Source organism: Oncorhynchus clarkii, chromosome 6 (assembly GCF_045791955.1).
Source record: "Oncorhynchus clarkii lewisi isolate Uvic-CL-2024 chromosome 6, UVic_Ocla_1.0, whole genome shotgun sequence".
NCBI lineage: Eukaryota > Metazoa > Chordata > Actinopteri > Salmoniformes > Salmonidae > Oncorhynchus > Oncorhynchus clarkii.
In genome coordinates this window covers 21,825,251-21,843,643 of record NC_092152.1, presented here as the reverse complement: position 1 = coordinate 21,843,643, position 18,393 = coordinate 21,825,251, and the positions used below count along the sequence as shown (strand labels likewise).

The 18,393-nt window shown below is 42.4% G+C and overlaps 2 protein-coding genes across 2 annotated transcripts in view; both read left to right on the top strand.

Annotated features, from left to right (window-relative positions):
- The first annotated feature begins 949 nt into the window (after nt 1-949).
- LOC139410780 (euchromatic histone-lysine N-methyltransferase 1a) lies at nt 950-9,890 on the top strand. Its single transcript, XM_071156276.1, has 23 exons — nt 950-1,079; nt 1,560-2,012; nt 2,095-2,224; nt 2,404-2,474; nt 2,574-2,829; nt 2,950-3,095; nt 3,265-3,408; nt 3,557-3,870; nt 4,033-4,116; nt 4,294-4,382; nt 4,585-4,691; nt 5,001-5,123; nt 5,694-5,795; nt 6,254-6,358; nt 6,867-7,021; nt 7,288-7,455; nt 7,567-7,711; nt 7,854-7,931; nt 8,069-8,184; nt 8,391-8,477; nt 8,731-8,809; nt 9,167-9,342; nt 9,483-9,890. The coding sequence occupies exons 2-23, from the start codon at nt 1,602-1,604 to the stop codon at nt 9,652-9,654; spliced, it is 3,258 nt and encodes a 1,085-aa protein (XP_071012377.1). The 5' UTR covers nt 950-1,079; nt 1,560-1,601; the 3' UTR covers nt 9,655-9,890.
- A 2,717-nt stretch (nt 9,891-12,607) lies between these two features.
- LOC139411963 (voltage-dependent N-type calcium channel subunit alpha-1B-like) overlaps nt 12,608-18,393 on the top strand; it is a 153,402-nt gene continuing 147,616 nt past the window's right edge. Inside the window, exons 1-3 of the mRNA XM_071158730.1 lie at nt 12,608-12,867; nt 14,446-14,551; nt 15,175-15,314. Coding sequence (XP_071014831.1) covers nt 12,608-12,867; nt 14,446-14,551; nt 15,175-15,314 — 506 coding nt within the window. The remainder of the gene's footprint in view (nt 12,868-14,445; nt 14,552-15,174; nt 15,315-18,393) is intronic.

The following is an 18,393-nucleotide window of genomic DNA, read 5'->3' as shown; positions in this document are numbered from 1 at the left end:
CCACAAACCTTAACCCTAACCACACTGGTAATCTTATTCCTAACCTTAAATTAAGACCAAAAATATAATTTTTGTTTTCTTAAATGTTTATGATGGCCAATTTTGACTTTGTGGCTGTGGTAACTAGTGACAACTCAGTGCAGCCTGCTTCTTCTTCTTCTGTGGATGTCTACCGCCAGTAAACTATAAAGTTGCATTTACCGCCACCTACTGCGCCCCCGCAGCCCTCATGTGTACTGGAAACATACCTTAACAATGGATCAATAGAAGTAAAAAGAAGGGCTCCTGCAGATGTAATGCCCTTTATCAGAAAAGCAGGTTTTAGGGCCTTTAAGAGCGAAAATGTATTTTCCCCATTCTCTCTTTTTTTAAATTATTTTGAAAATTATATTGCAAAACAAAACATTCAGGTAAAACAAGAAGACTTTAAATACATACACATAAAAACATAAAAATAAGCAGGGCAATTGGATTTACTCAGAAAAAATCGAATTATGATTCAAGATGTCATTATTTTTGTTATTAACTAGGGATGATGTTTTAACTAGATGATTGAATTTGATCTGAAATTGGTAATTTTGGCATAGATTTCTGGAATTTTTGTTTTTGTATAAAGTATTTGACAAAAAAAAACAATATGGATTTCCCTCCTTTTAGTTTTCGTATCCAGTAGTGGGCTGCAATACACCTTTTCAGAATGTAGTCTGCCCTAAAACCCCACCGAAGAAGATATTGTTCAATGTGGTTGTAAAGTGAAAGGTCTTTGCTGGAGCTATACCACACGTTTAGTTATACAAATATTTGGCTATACTGCGTAAGATATCTATGGTACTGCTGTGCCACACTCTGGCTGGCTGATGCGCTGCTCCTTCTGAAAAGTAGACACACATGTCGACTGAGCATGCTCCATCTGGGCTGTGCAGAAGGAACCAATAGAACAGCAGCTATTGTCACATGACCGTGGCTGAACGTGTGCGCCGGGTGGGGAAAGGAAGGGGAAGCAGTGTACTTTGGCTCGGTTCTTTTTCCCTGCCCCCCGTCTTACTCTCGCTCAACAACTAAGGCCATCGAGAAAGCAGGTATGAAGCTACTCTATTTTTCTAAACTTTTTCAAGGGCCTTGTTCTAGATCTTACTTGCATTTGCTGTACTTTGTGTGTTTTCCTAGTAGTTTGAGATTTGTTTGTTTTGTTTTTCTCAACCTTTTACCTTTTTTTGTGAGTGATTTACGGATTTGAAGGTTGGATTCTTACAGTACAGCATCATTTGTAAAAATACTAAGGGGGACTAGTGAGTGATTCAGTGATTCATTAATCACTCTCACACTGGCCTCATTTACCCCTACCATTCTTTTACATGATGTGCTTATCCAGAACAATTTACAGGAGGTTAATTTGGGATTAAGTGCCTTGCTCCATAGCACATCAACAGCTGTTTCACCTAGTTGGCTTGGGGATTCAAACCAGCAACCTTCCAGCTACTGGCCCCACGCTCTTAACCATTAGGCTATTTGCCTTCACCCTATTCCACTTAATGGTACTAACAGCTGTAATCTTTTAGGTGACGATTTTGGAGAGGCCAGAGTATTCCTGAAGGAAAGCCATGGAGCGCAGGGGAGTCAGTCAGGAATCAGAGGCAGGGAAAAGACATCCTAACCCCCGCTCTGTGACACCCACAGGGGCCAAGGGGAAGAAGGCTCTGAGTGCTAAATCGCACGTGAACAAAAAATCCAAAGCTAAGATGACATCTGTTCACGGCTCAGTCGCTGGGTCCAATGGTTTTATTCTGCATAAAAAACAAGCGAGGGCAACCCCTCAAAGGAAAGGTGGTTCACCCCATGGACCAAGCAAAACCCCTCCAACTCCTGCAGACAGTGGTAGAGAAGCTGTTATAGCAGGGATCTCAGATGTACAAACTCCTAGTTATCCATGTCTGGACCCTGCCCCAACATCCAGTACACAGTGTGCATGGAAGACTATGGGCAAACCTGCCTGCAATCCGGCAGCACTGAAGGTAATGTTCATCCAACCCCAGTCCATGATGTTTCATGCTTTTAAATGACTGGTGTCTGAACTCATAAGAGTCTGTTGTGAAGCGTTTAAGCAGGGACGGAGCAGAGTCGAGCATGGAAGTCTTGGGGATGGAAAAGACAATGGCACCTTCCCACATCAAGCTACCTCCGAGCTGTAAAGGAAACAGGGTTGTCTCTACCAAGTCACAGCCAGGTTAGTCTGCCTTGCTGGTAAGACTGTTCTTCTATCTAAACTGTCTCATATCTCCACTCTATGTAGTGATGGCACTTGTAGTTAGTTGGCACCTGCACTAAGTTGGGACTAGTTATGACATACTGTACTTGCCTGCTTGGACCACCTTCTGCCACATCACCGTCCCAATGTGTCTGCAGGGTCTAGGAAGAGGAAGAGGAAGATGGGAATGTATAACTTTGTCCCTAAGAAAAAATCCAAGGTGTTGAAGGTTAGAGACCCATCTACTCTATTGTAAAGATTTGTGTAGAAATGATGAACTTTGTTTCGCTCTAATAGTGTCTGAATGATTATCCTCTTCTCCCTGCAGAAAGAGAGCTCATTTGTAAAGGCAGGGCAAGAAAGCGGCAGAGAGAAGAGAGTAGACCTGACGCACAGAGAGATTTGTGAAATAAAAGAAAGCCAAGCACTGTTAGCCGAGCAGTGTGAAGAAAAGGCAACTGACGTAAGCAAAGGAAACAAAATGGAGGAAGAGGACAGCTGCAGTAAGCAGGAATACACTGAACTGACTTTAGAATCTCTGGATCTGAAAGCCCAAGAGGAGCTGTTCTCTCCTCCTCTCTCAGGTAAGTTTACCCAGAGATGGTTTACACATTTCGTCATGAGTTATTAAATGATTCTTGTACAATACATTACTATGCTGTACATTCAATCTGTTTTGTTGATCTGGATGTGTTATTTTGCAGGCTTTCCAGCTGATGGTGAGGTGACAGAGACAGACCTGTCTGAAGAGCTCCCTCTGTGCTGCTGTCGCATGGAGACCCCATGCAGTGGGGAGAGCCTGTCCCAGACTGAGCACACCTGCATGGCCACAGAGAGTGTGGATGGCCTGGTAAAGCTGACCTGCTCTGAAGCGAACTTTCCCTAGTCTTGCGCTCCAGATTTCTGCCCCAAAGTTTGAAGTAGCCTTGGGACAAAGTTAACCGTTCCCAGCCTTTGTGTGTTGCACTCCGTTTTTTCTTCTTCTTCTATCAATCCCTCCGTTCATCTCTTCACTACAGGTGAGTCGGTGTCAGAGGAGTGTGCTGAAGTATGAGATGATGCGTCCCTCCAACACAGTGCATCTGCTGGTTTTGTGTGAGGACCACAGAGCCGGCATGGTCAAGCACCAGTGCTGCCCTGGCTGTGGCCTCTTCTGCAGAGCGGTAAGTGGAGGGATGCAGCAGGGATCAACCAAAATAGACCTGGCTGGCTGGTCACACCAGTCGCATTGCTTTATGATGCATGTTGGTTGTTCATTCTTAACACTCCTTTGCCTTTTTAATATCTGACTATTTAATGTATGTTATGCAGGGGAGCTTCATGGAGTGCAGACCGTATGGCAGCATCTCTCACCGTTTCCACCGTGGCTGTGCCTCAGTCATCAAGGCCCAGAGCTTCTGTCCCCACTGTGGAGAGGATGCCACCGGGGCCCAGGAAGTCACTGTTCCCAAAACCATCTCCAATCCTGTCACTGTTCCCAAAGCTGAACCTGTACTTCCTTCTGTGCCAGCTGTTCCTGCTGTTTACCCTGTGGCACTTCTTCCCGTTGTGTCCACCAGGCCCCTCATTCACAGGGCAAAGAAGACCACTGAGCTTGAGAGGAGTCTGGACACCTCCCCCAACAGGCAGTTTAGGCTTGACTCTTCCATTCTCAATATTATCCCCCTCTATCTTTGTGTCTCTTGTAGTATCTTTTTCTCTTTGCATTAGTGCGAGCATGGAACATTTGCTAGGCTATTTAGGTTCATATGTAATGCTAATGATTGCTGTATGCTGTTTTGCACTAGCCTGAAGAGGGAGATGTTAGGTGATGGAGAGGAACCAGCTAAAACGTCACTGGAGAGCATCCTAATGGCCCTGGATGATGAAAAGTAAAGTTACAAGGGGGCTATTTTTAAAGTCTTTCCTTATTAAACGTTTAACAATTTGGATGAGATAATACTATATTATACACAAAGCAGGTCATTATTGTTTCATGTCAATGATGAATATAATAGCACTCTTACAGATGCTGATACAACCCCCCGCCCTCTCTCTTTTGTGTATAGTATGAGGCCGAAGAAAGTAAAGTATCACACAAAGCAGCTGTACATCTCTGCCCATCACGGAGAGCTCCAGAAAGTCATCCATCTGCTGGGTATGTACACACCACATCTCCGCTTTATAAGCCTAGTTACTTCCTACATGGAGGCAGCTCTTCTAATATTTTAACTTCAATGAAAAAGATCACAATAACTTACTGATTTATTTTCATGAATGATATTATATGATCTACTTTATTGTCCCAGAGGAGAAAGTTGTTAATTACCCTTTGAGTCATGTTGACAACTTTGTTCCAGTGGATGGAAAAGACCCCAACTACCTGATGTACAGCCAGAACAAGAGGACCCCTCTACATGCTGCAGCATCTGAAGGACACCAGGAGGTCTGTCACATGCTCGTCCAGGTGAGGAGATGTACTCTGACATGTAGCAGGTATTGGCTATCTTTTCACAATATAATCACTTGGTGTACAAGTGTGGCAGATGGCTAAGTTAGCTTCACTACTGCATTCCTTCAGAGATTTGAAGTACTGTCCCCCACAACAAGAACATGTCTTTGCTTTTCTGGGTCAGTATTGATGGTGCTTCTTGAGAATGTTGTGTTTACTGTGCAGAGGGTTGATGTTTTGCGTCCCAAACTAACAGAATTCCCGCTCCATTATACTGTGTAAGTATACATGGGTGAAAGGTTTCAGATTTCCTATCCCCCCTAGGCTGGAGCTAACCTGGACATGTTTGATGAGGAGCAGAGAACCCCCCTGATGGACGCCTGCGAGAACAACCATCTGGACACAGTCAAGTACCTGCTGAGGGCCGGGGCAGCGCTCAGCCATAAGGTCAGTGTGTGGAGCATAGCTCATTGATCACCCCATGGATAGCCATGATCTTCTGTTAACCCAACCAGCATTGTTACCGTTCATATCATCTCCTGTGGGCAGATTCTGTGTGAAGACCAAGAGAATCTGGCAGAAATAAATGGGATGCGTGAGATCCGAACAACATTAGTTCTGTGTTTTGTTTTGTTTTTTTGTCACTGGTTATTTGGACGTATTAGGATTAGGGAAGATGGTGCTTAAACTGCTTCGCGCGTGTGCCCACACGGATTGTGGGCACACGCGGGGGGGTTCCTTTTGCGAGGGTGGAGACTTCGTTTTTGCCGGAACTCTCAATTTCTTACACATATGAGCACAGAAATGAATCATGCAGCAGCTGTCCAAATTATGCTAAATTGACAAGACCTTTGCTAAATGAGCTGGTTTCTGGTGGAAAGTGATCAAACTGTTTTAAGTCCATGACACGCACATGTCTAAAACTATTTACCAGATACTGTAGCAGCTCAAGATCTGTGCCTCTTTAAATAGTCATTTAGAAAAAGACTGACTAACATTTTCATCTTCTCCTGTCAGGATATCAAGGGCTCAACCTGTCTGCATCTGGCTGCTAAACTTGGACATTACGATGTAGTTCAACATCTCCTGTCCAAGGCATCCAAGCAGGTCAACTGTCAGGTATGTACAGATCCATGCCCTGCTCCCTCTTCTACTGACAGGTCCTGTTGACATTTTAACTGCTTCATTCAAACCTCCACTCTTTTATCCATGCATAATTCATGTGTACTCTCAGCAAGTGTTTGGCAGGATGAGTTGGAGGTCAGTGCTGTTGGAAGTCAGCCCAGTTCAACAGTGTCTATTAGGATGTTAAATATGTTGTGGGTAGTATTAAATGGATTGTAATACTCCTGACCTTAACAGGAAAGTTAGACTGAGATGATCGTGATTCCAGGGGATTTACCATGTTTTGCCTTTCATTTTAATGCCTACAAACTGTTAGTAAAGTTAAGCCTTTTCACATACATGTACAATAAAGGAATCTAAAGCCACCTTTTATATCCATTGGTAGAAGCATACCTCCAATATTCAAATAGGCAACAGAATGCAAAGCAACGATTGGTTGTGCTTGGTTTCAGGATGACGGTGGGTGGACCCCCATCACCTGGGCTATAGAGTACAAGCACAGAGAGCTGGTCCTATTGCTGCTCTCCAGAGGGGCTGATGTTAACATCCGAGACAAGGTCAGTACTGTATAGGATGCATACTGTTCATCCTACTGTACATCTCATCGCAACACCTTACACCTACCTACCTTCTGTTCTCACACCTGTTACAGCCTGGGGAGGGAGGCTAGACACAGGCACGGTTCCAGTACTCACTGACATGTGGGATGGATCCCATGGGGTGCATGTGTTTCACCTACAGTATATGTTGTAATCTAAATTAAAGGGATACTTCGGAATGTCACCTTGGGAGCACACTTACTAGTCCACTTACTTTCTTGAGGAAGGAACTACTTAAGTCATAGCAATAACTATTGAAAAAAGAGAATATATCAACTGGTCTGTATAAGGATAATTTATTCCTCAGACATTTGTATACCGTAGGTGACATACCTGTGTATTGTTACGTTTTACATAAAAATATTTGTAATTTTTTTTTTTGTATTTTTTTTTTTAACCTCTGTGGTGTTTGGGGAAGGTATTCTTCTGGCTATGTTTTCCATGTTGACCTATGACCCCTCTCTAGGAAGAGAACATTTGCCTCCACTGGGCAGCCCTGTCTGGCTCCAATGACATCGCTCAGATTCTGCTTGATGCCAGATGTGACCTCCATGCAGTCAACGTCCATGGGGACTCAACTCTACACATCGCTGCCAGGGAGAATCAACTGGAATGTGTGACGTGAGTAGTACACCGGTCTCTGTTCTCCCAGAGCTGCAGCATGACACCAGATTGTTCTTGAACGATAGCCTATCCCACCTGGATATATAGATCATAAGCGCACTAGCCTGCAATGAGCGCAGTTTTATATATATTCACACACACTCACATACGAGACTGTGACTGCTCTAGCCTGGCCAGTGGGGGGCAGGCATGCTGCTGAACCATAGCCTTGCTGGGGGTGTGAGAGATTCTAACCATATCCAGTATGATGTCTGCTCCTCCAGACTGCTTCTGTCCCAAGGAGCAGATGTGAACCTGAAGAACAGAGAGGGGGAGACCCCTCTGGACTGCTGTATCTACAACTCTAAGGTGTGGGTGTCCCTGAAAACTAATAAGAAGCTGACAGATGCCAGGAGAAGCAGGGACAGTCATAGAGAGAAGGTCCTTAGCAGGTAGAACAACATGGTCTAGCTTATGGAGGGAAGAGGGAACATGAAGAGGTCAAATACAATGTAATTACTGTATATGTGTTGATTATTTGTCGTCCTCTCTGTCTTCTTCAGGGACATCTCTCGGGGATATGAGGCAGTCCCCATCGCCTGTGTGAACGGGGTGGACAGTGACTCCTGTCCTGATAACTACAAATACGTCCCTGACAGCTGTGTTACCTCCCCAATTAATATAGACAAGGACATCACTCATTTACAGGTGAACCTCCAGTGCTCTGTGAAACACAGTCAATGTCCAATCCCATCGTGTTCTGCTTCATAAGTTACTGTGGGCCAGAACAAGTGACATACTTACTCTTGACAAGTGTTGTTTAAGGAAGATCTCACTCCTCCTATTTCAGCATTGTGTATGTACAGATGACTGCTCTTCAAATACCTGCATGTGTGCCCAGCTCAGCCTGCGCTGTTGGTATGACAAAGTAAGTACATAACTACATCAAGGCAAAGTTATTGCTCTTATGTATTTCAAATGGACATTATGGACTCTTGCAGCTCCCATATGATGTGTTAGCTGTGTTATATTAATGTGTAAAGTGTGTTGCTTGTGGTTGCTCAGGAGGGGCGTCTGCCTCTGGAGTTCTGTCAAAAGGAGCCTCCGGTCCTGTTTGAGTGTAACCACGCCTGCTCTTGTTGGAGGAGCTGCAGGAACCGTGTGGTTCAGAATGGACTTAGGTAACAGAGCCTCCCTTACCCACCAGCATCCTGTCTACCTTTTTTCTGTTGAATACAGTATTTCAGCCAAGCACGATAACATTAGTTTCAAATATGGCTTCGGTGTAACACTGCACAGTCATATCTGACAAATATATTTTTGTCTATTTCCTGTACGGTACTTGTTATTAGTTAGTTGGACTGGATCTTGTCTTGTCTGTTTTCAGGGCTCGGCTGCAGCTCTATAAAACCCAGAGGATGGGCTGGGGTGTGAGGGCACTGCAGGATATTCCTCAAGGAACTTTCATTTGCGAGTGAGGCCCTGAATGTTATGGAAGACATGCTTGAATTCAAGCGTTTGGAAAAGTGCCTAACCATAACTAAAAATGTATTGTTTTAATTGTAGTTTCAGAATCAGGAAGAACACTTACAATGTATGTTTTTAGCATACAAATTACATGAGCCAATATTGATGTCATGAACAGATCATGTTAAAGCGGGAAGTATGTTTTTCATTTTAATGTTGTGGTTACACAGATTATATACAGCGGGATCTTTATTGTGCAGGTATGTGGGTGAAATTATTACTGATGCCGAGGCAGATGGCAGAGAAAATGACTCATTCCTCTTCACCCTGGACAATAAGGTGATTTTTCATTTTAAGTCTATGAGAAACTCACATTTTTATTGGCCAATGGGGTATTCTGAAGTTGAGTGTAGTATTGTTACTGTAGCATGTTTGTACAGTGCTTTTGTATACCAATGGGAGGTGCTCCAGAGCACACAATGCCACAGAGTCCGAGACAACATTATTTTGATACATGTTCCTCTTACAGCACTTCTCTAGTGTGTTTGCTTGTTGGCTATTTGTTACACTGAAACATGTACAATTTAATGACTGTATGCTACTGCCTCACAGGAGGGATCAACATGACAGCCTTTACTAATGTGTGATTCTATTAAATTCATTGAGTGAGTGATTGCTTCATCTACTGTCTTGCAGGTGGGTGATGTGCACTGTATTGATGCGCGACTCTTTGGCAACATTGGCCGGTTTATTAACCACCTGTGTGAACCTAACCTGCTAGCAGTCCGAGTGTTCACCATGCATCAGGACCTTCGGTTTCCACGCATTGCCTTCTTCTCCAGAAAGCCCATTCAGTCAGGCGATCAGATTGGGTGAGACGCATAAAACAATAATTACATAGATGGTGAATTTTCTACGTTGTATTAATGTCAGGCTATAGAATCAATCAAAATACTCTAGCAATAGGCTCCAGTACATGTGCATTGATGGCTACCCTGTGTTCCCCATTCAGGTTTGACTACGGTGATCACTTCTGGAAGGTCAAGAGCAAGTATTACAGCTGCCAGTGCTTCTCTCCAAGGTGTAGACACTCGTCAGCCACTAGAGCCCAGAGCTTAGAGAGGGTGACCAGCCCAGCCCCAGCCCAACAGTCATGTGCCCATACTGCCGTAACACAATCATAACACCCCTATGCCACCTCGGTCCTCCCCCAGCCATGGTGGGGATCTTTCTCTCCCTTATCACCACTATGACTCCTTTTTTAAATGTAGACTGATATGAAATGTCATTTTAATGGCTTTGCAGACAGAAATCAAATGCTAAGGGTAGCCTAGCCCTAGACTGTGACAAATGCTCACCTTTTCCATGTATCTTTTTTTAATTAAGTGTGCAATATAGTAATAAAGTGCATTATAAAACATTTAATTGTCGGATTTGTTGATGGGTATTCCAGTTTACAAGAAATATGGGAGATGCCAATGAATAATGGCCTATAGTAGGATAATGTAAATATATTATTTTATCCATAAATAATGTAATATGTCAATTATAGTATCCTAGGGATTGAACACTTTTGACAGCAGTGATGACAGATACAGTTAGGCTATAGGCTGGTATTGAATTTGATGTTACTTCCACCCATTAAGCTATATATTTAAAGGCACTTGAAGCACCACACAAGACAAGAAGCAGGCACGTAGTAAATTGTGTTAATTTTTGCATATTGAAAAATAACATGATACAAAGCAGATTACAGCTGAGTGTTTAGGGTTTACCAAAGAATAATCTGCTGTAGCCTAGGCTACCCCTATGGAGCGATTTCAGTGCCTACAGACATATTTTTGAATTTGTAATGCACAAATTGAATCATGGAATTCATAATTTTAACTGAAATGAATTAATATTGCATTCAGTTTTAAACTTTAATTGAATATTCAATATTTATATATTCAGTTTCAATATGGTAGATATTGTGTTCATTGTCTGTGTATCAAGTTTACAAGCTATTTCAAGTTTATCAAAGTTTAATTTATTCAACTTCTCAGACAAGTTCAATTTATGAATTCAATTTGTGCATTAAACATTCAAAAATATGACATTTTAATTCAATGTCCTAATGCAAATTCAAAATTATAATATTCAAATTCAATTTCTGTTGCCACTGAAATTGCGCCATATATCCCAACAGGTCCAACACCCATGATAATCCAAAGCGCAATGTTACTTGAATGGGAGGGCGGATGCCCTCTGATGGGGAACAGAAAGCATATACATGTTCCAAAGTCTCAGATTTCAGGAATGGGGTCATAATAATTTATAGCCAAAGCAGTTCAAACGTTAGAGCCTAATTCACGGGCTCCATACTGGCGCAGCGGTCTAAGGGACTGCATCTCAGTGGCGTCACTACAGACCCTGGTTCTATCCCGGGCTGTATCACAACCGGCTGTAATGGTTTGCAAACTTGTTACAGATATATATAAATACTTAATTTCAATATTAAATTACATTTAAATGTAATGCAATATTAATTCAGTTCAGTTTAAAATGAAATGAAAGTTACACTTATGAATTCAATTTGTGCATTAAACATTCAAAAAATATTGCATCCTAATTCAATATCCAAATAAAAATGCCAAATTATAAGATTCAAATATAGTTTCTGTTGGCACTGAATTCTGCAGGTCATATTAAGACTATGTGAAGAGTTATAGACCTACAGTCAGTGTCCACATTTCATTTCACCCATCTCAAAAGTAGGCTACAGTTCCCTTGACGTGCCTCAGACCTATTTCAAGTCCCGGTCTTGTGACTGTCGAATTTGTATAGCGCCTCACAATCATCACACGTAACATAGCCGGCACTGCTATCATATTTTTTTTACCACTTCACTAAATTTTTCCCGAACATTACTTTTTTGGCCCTCCCTTCTCTTTATTTTCAACTCTCCGGTTCGCATCTTTTCTCTTATTGAAGAGACATTGTCCTTTCTGCCTCAGTGGATCTACATTAACTTTTTCTGCAGGTTCTCAAAAGCGATTGGTGTGTTGGATATTTGGCGCGTAAAGTAATGCCGGAAAGTTTAGGTTAACGCACTAATGTCAGATGGCCCAAACAAATTATGACCCAACCGTCACCCACCAGCCCTTCATCCACACAATATGTCATGACACTATTAGTCAACTCGCACATCACTAATGCCCAGGACAGCAACATTCCAGGAGATAGCGGATGAAAAAATAAATACATTTTTGGGGGGAGTGGCTTCATTATTTCAACATTTTGCATTGTTTGACGCGATTTCTCAAGAAACCGTGATTATTCTGATCAGGGAGAGAGAGAGGAGCTGATTCCTTCTTTCTCCCTGGTGCTATGGATACAGAGACCGTACAGGTGGAGCCACTGCCTGGCGTCTTTTTAGTCACGTGTGTCGATTCATAAGGAGTACTGGCTGGAGAAAGTGGTTACATTATACATTGCCAGGGAGTGATTTAGCGGAAGCAGAGGTGCCAACCCCGTGTTTTCTCGTTACACCGTGCCCGAATTAATAGGGAGATTAATGGAACGGATCATGTGAGGTATCTCGTTTTGATAAAACACGTAGGAGGTAATAAAACATATTAACTTGAACGCGCAATGGCAAACCAATCGATTCGGAAACACCAGATAAATGCATCTATTTTATGTGGACCGTATTGTAAGTCAGCTATGCAGTCATAGACTTATGTTATGCGAATGAGGCGAATTGTTATCGCTCGACATGTGTTAAACTGGATGTTTTTTTTAAAGCTTATAGCCCAGTGAAAGAGGACATATAATATATATATATAAAATATATATATCCATTCAGCCAGAAGAACACTAATGGACAAATATGTGACATGGAAATATAAACTTTATCCTTCATTTTTCATATCATTTGGACATCTGGACAATTGACATTATGGGAAGTAACAAGGCGGAGACAACCAAACCGAATCTCTGAAGAAAAATAATTGTATTTGTTGAATATTCTCTTGAACATTCCACACACCGAAAGGATCGCGTGGCTGGAACAACTGTGTGTGTTGTGATGCTTTTTCTCTATCTTTTATCTAGTGTCAGTTTAGATTTTTTGAGTAAGATTAGTGCGATTCTAGAATGGCTCGCTTCGAAGAGGAACTATCTAACCGGCGTGGAGGGGTCTGTCAAGCGGGCCCACCAAGAGGGGCAGGTAAGCCAGCAGGCCCCCCAAGCGGTCCTAGGGTGTACAAACAATCAATGGCCCAACGAGCCAGGACAATGGCCATTTACAACCCCATCCCTGTCAAGCAGAGCTGTCTTACTGTCAACCGTTCTCTATTCATCTTTAGTGAGGACTGTATCATACGGAAATATGCCAAAAAGATTACCGAATGGCCATATCCTTTTTTGCTTAAAACAACCTATTTCTGGTACCAGTACATTATTTGTTTATAAGCTTATCAATGGGATTTAATGTCAACGTGATTGCGCACAGGGGGCAAAGTTCTAGACTATAGGGCATGGTTTTAAGTGAATTTGTTGTAGGCTGTAATATGGCATGGAGGAACAACAGCTGTTGACTTTGTAATACAGTATAACCCATCTCAGTAGGCCTATATAGCCTATAACCACTCTCGGATGAGAGGACCCACTACAATGGAGTAATTGGTGATACTGCTCAGCCGGATATTTTGACTGGATTTTGTGAAGCACCATACATGTATAAGTGATTAGGCCTACGCATTTTACGTTCTACTTTCCTAATGCAATCGATTCCGGTATATGGGCTAAGTAAACAAGCCTATGTGATAGTCTGCCCAGGGGACTATGCCATTGTTACATATCAAATAGCTGCGGCATCGCCCCATTTGTTTCTGGGACCAAGTCTCTCCTAGCAACCAAAGCAATTTTGGTGTTTTATATCACTAACCTACAGTAGCTACTGTGTACACGTTTCAGCACCAGCGCTCTCCAAGGTGCTAAATTTACCCACGCGCAAAATGCTGCTCAACAGTACATGGGAAAATAGCGGGAAGGCTGTTTATTAAACACAGACAGGCTATTTTGCGTGTGTGTCCTATCAAAGCAGTGATCCATAAGAATTATGTGCTGGTCGATTTCTCTCAAAGTCAAACATAGAATGATCATGTTTAGACACTAACTCCGGTGTAGGCCATTATTGGTAGGCATTGGAACAAAAATAGGGATAAACAAAAATGGTCCTTTATGTCCCATAAAATGCTCTGGCAGTGTTGACCACCTGTTGATATGAGTGAGATATGTTATAGAATTTTCCAAATGAGGGATATCAATATCCTCTACAGCTTGTCAAAACTGTGCATAGAGAAACAGTCACTATTTCATGAGATTTGATTAATTAGCCTTTTGAGGTATTGCAATTAATGTGCATACATTTGTTTTATGGTATCCATTACTTGCATAACTGCTTGGTTAACTCTGGTGCTGAGTAAACACTTCTCAGCCTTTAGCTTACCTGTGTATTTCCAAAACACTCTGCAGTATTTCTATTTTCTCCCTTGAGTTAGATTCTAGGGTTATGGGGCCATTGTAGTAGCCCTAGACCAGTGAATGATGTCACATTGGCTGTTGATGTACTGTAGCCCATTGGCTGAGGTGAGGTGCTAGTCCTCTGTGCACCAATGTTTCCAGAGGAGAGATATAGCCTCCATAAACAACCATGCAATTACAGGAACAGCAGCAACTGACAAATCACTCCGTTTCTCTCAGTTACAGATGTATAGTGTTGCATTCTGAGATCCAGTCCAACTCAATTAAGTTTTGGTAGCTTATTACTGCACCCATTGTCATTATGCTTCAGTTCTTGTAAAATGTATGGTACTCTTCTGTTAAGCAGCTTTTGCATGTGGTAATTGCAGAATATTTCTGTTTTCTTCTAATGTATTGCAGATGGTATGCCTAACATTTATACAGTGTGTTTTTCTTAACCGTCTCACTCCATTTGAATACCTGATCCTGGCCACCATTATAGCCAACTGCATCGTCCTTGCCTTGGAGCAGCACCTACCAGCCAGCGACAAAACCCCCATGTCAGAGCGCCTGGTAAGCAACCATCACATGGGTTACATGTACCATACCAATATTATATCATATTTGGTTGATTATTGGTTAACTGTACTCCTCTCGCCAAGGGAATGATAGGTGTCAGTCATTATATTCTCACATGCATGAATACTATCTACATACTGTACTAGTATTACAGAGTTGAATGACACGTTGTGCATGTTACCCATGAAGGCTTTTGGTTTCTCACCAGTTGTGCTTAGTCAGGTCACCAGTATCACACAGAGCTGCCTTTGATTCCCTGTTCACAGCCACTTTAGGCTCCCTATTGAACTCTGTTGTTAAGTCGTGCCATTGAAAGGGTAAATGCTGTGAGCTCCTCTGTCCAATCAAATAGACTTAGCTGCTTGGGGCAGGCTGGTTGTTTTAAGAATGAAATGTCACTCCCTTCAGGGAAAGTGCCTCACCCTCTTATTGATCCACTCCACCAGATGGGCCAAGACTCTGTCAGATGTGACTCACTCTGTCATGATATGAAGCCATCAAATTGCTTTTTAACTCACATTCAGTCCATAATTGTAAAATCATGTCCACAAAATCATATTCACAAACTAATGATGATGGATATCAATGGTTACAGTCTCACCCTCTTGTCTTAACAGGACGACACAGAGCCCTATTTTATTGCAATATTTTGTTTTGAAGCTGGCATTAAGATCATCGCCCTTGGTTTTGCGTTTCACAAAGGCTCCTATCTTCGGAATGGCTGGAACGTAATGGACTTTGTGGTGGTACTAACAGGGTGAGTACTGAGATAATGGCTTATGCTAAATGTTCACAATGGCTTCAAACTGACAAACCTGATGCTCAGTGGATTAATGAGGAAGCACAATTTTAATGTATGTAAGGTAATTTTACATTTCTAATGACATCACGCAGAACTGGAGACAGGGAATGACTGAATTTCTAACCCTGATTGGCTACATAATCCTGTTATTTTAGCCATAACTGTATGATTGAATATGAAGCAGTAAAATAACCTATGTGATTTCACATGTGTAGTTTCATGTTATCATACATATATTGTTTTACATGTGGTCACCTGTTATCACATTAACTTTACACATGATCACATGAAAATTAGTTTTTGGAAATTCATGTGGTTTTTCCATAAGGGAACTCTTGTCTAGAATAGATATTCAGGAAAACAATACAGGATGTTATAATGAACTATACCATAAATGGTATCTTTGCAAAAAAAAACAATAGGGCCACAAGAACAGAAGTAGAAGTGGTAGCACTGAGAGAAGAGATTGAGTTTAAGAGCTAGTATGTCAATGCAGCAATAGGAGTGGAACTATGGGTGGCGGAGGAGTATGAGGTAACTACTGTAGGCCTTTACTGAGTAACTATGGGGGGGAAAGGATGGAGGGGTAATGACGAGGATACTGTTACGCTGGAGAGATTCCCAGGGGAGTTGCTAGCATCACTAAGGGGAGTCCTGGCTTTCTGTTCCTTAATAAAGGCTCTGAGATTTCTTTGGCCCATCTATTGGGGCTTACGTAAGTTTTGACACGTTGCAATAAACAGATTCTCTGGAAGGCCTGCTCCACCCACTGGAGGTAATGCTTAGTGTTCAAACCTTTTGTTCCAACTCAGTGCACATAGGGGGAAACAGCCAACTGCAATGTAATAAGCCCAATTCCTGAAATTGGTCTCGTTTCAGAGTAACATTCACACAAAGCCAGGTGTGAGAGAGGGCTGTAGAGAAAAAGGTAGCTTGCAGCTTATCTGTCAATACAGTGTGTCGTTAGGATTATTGACAGCATGTCGTTAGGGTTATTGACAGCCTGTCGTTAGGGTTATTGACAGCCTGTCATTAGGGTTATTGACAGCCTGTCGTTAGGGTTATTGACAGCCTGTCATTAGGTTTATTGACAGCCTGTCGTTAGGGTTATTGACAGCTTGTCGTTAGGGTTATTGACAGCCTGTCGCTAGGGTTATTGACAGCGTGTCGTTAGGGTTATTGACAGCCTGTCGTTAGGGTTATTGACAGCCTGTCGTTAGGGTTATTGACAGCGTGTCGTTAGGGTTATTGACAGCCTGTCGTTAGGGTTATTAACAGCGTGTCGTTAGGGTTATTGACAGCGTGTCGTTAGGGTTATTGACAGTTTGTCGTTAGGGTTATTGACAGCATGTCGTTAGGGTTATTGACAGTGTCACGTACTCTACTTGGACCTGTCACCATCACTGAACACACAGGGCATCATTCTGGCTGGCTACCTCACATATTCACTGCCACTACGTGGGGATAGGGCTGACTGGGGGGGATGGAGGGAGGGAGAGGGTAAGAGGGGAGGCAGAGCTGATTAAATTGGGACAGAGCAACCTGGCATGATAACCGTAATTGAAGGGCTGGGTGGTGGATGAGAGCCATTACAGGAGCAGTCTGGCTCTGTTATCAGTGCCATGCTACAGTGAGTGATTGACCCATGTTGTCAGTCTCTGATAGCGATTGGATCACTATGTGCTGCATGCACACCAAAGCACTGCCCGCTATCCCTTCAGTCAACTACAGGTTGCTACTAGCAGGAAATCAATCCCCATAGTAATGACTAACTCACTGATTATCAAGGAAACCCATTCTTTTTTTTTTGTGTGGGGGGGGGGGGGGGGGGGGGGGGTGGATCAGCTTTAATATTGTGAATAGATTGTACCTTCCATCAATGTAATTGTCTGCATCATTTAGGTTAGGACATGTACTTTGTGCATGTGCAAGTAATTTTTCCAACAATTGTTTACAGACAGATTATTTCACTTATAATTCACTGTATCACAATTCCAGTGTGCCTGTAAACAGCTTGGAAAATTCCAGAAAATGACGTCATCGCTTTAGAAGCTTCTGATAGGCTAATTGACATCATTTGAGTCAATTGAGGTGCACCTGTGGATGTATTTCAAGGCCTACCTTCAAACGCAGTGCCTCTTTGCTTGATATCATGGGAAAATCATGTACAACGTTCATCTGTACAAACAATAGTATGCAAGTATAAACACCATGGGACCACGCAGCCGTCACACCGCTCAGGAAGGAGATGCGTTCTATCTCCTAGAGATTAACGTTCTTTGGTGCGTATCTATATCTATATCTATATCTGTATCTATATCCACAGTAAAACGAGTCCTATATCGACATAACCTGAAAGGCCGCTTAGCAAGGAAGAAGCCACTGCTCAAAAACCATCATAATAAAGCCAGGCTACGGTTTGCAAATGCACATGGGGACAGAGATCGTACTTTTTGGAGAAATGTCCTCTGTTCTGATGAAACAAAAATAGAACTGTTTGGCCACAATGACCATTGTTATGTTTGGATGAAAAAAGGAGGAGGCTTGCAAGCCGAAGAACACCATCCCAACCGTGAAGCACGGGGGTGGCAGCATCATGTTGTGGGTGTGCTTTGCTGCAGGAGGGACTGCTGCACTTCACAAAATAGATGGCATCATGAGGCAGGAAAATTATGTGGATATATTGAAGAAAAATCTCAAGACATCAGTCAGGAAATTAAAGCTTGGTCGCAAATGGGTCTTCCAAATGAACAATGACACCAAGCATACTTCCAAAGTTGTGGCAAAATGGCTTAAGGACAACAAAGTCAAGGTTTTGGAGTGGCCATCACAAAGCCCTGCAGTTTAAATGCACTGTCAATTTAGTGTATGTAAACTTCTGACCCACTGGAATTGTGATACAGTGAATTATAAGTGAAATAATCTGTCTGTTAACAATTGTTGGAAAAATTATTTGTGTCATGCACAAAGTAGATGTCCTAACCAATTTGCCAAAACTATAGTTTGTTAACAAGAAATCTGTGGAGTGGTTGAA

Excerpts from the sequence above, each read along its gene's own strand:
- LOC139410780 (XM_071156276.1), top strand. The coding sequence starts at position 1,602 with ATGGAGCGCAGGGGAGTCAGTCAGGAATCAGAGGCAGGGAAAAGACAT. Across the intron at positions 3,096-3,264 it reads CAGAGAGTGTGGATGGCCTG|GTGAGTCGGTGTCAGAGGAG; the intron begins GTAAAGCTGACC and ends TCTTCACTACAG. Across the intron at positions 4,383-4,584 it reads GAAAGTCATCCATCTGCTGG|TGGATGGAAAAGACCCCAAC; the intron begins GTATGTACACAC and ends ACTTTGTTCCAG.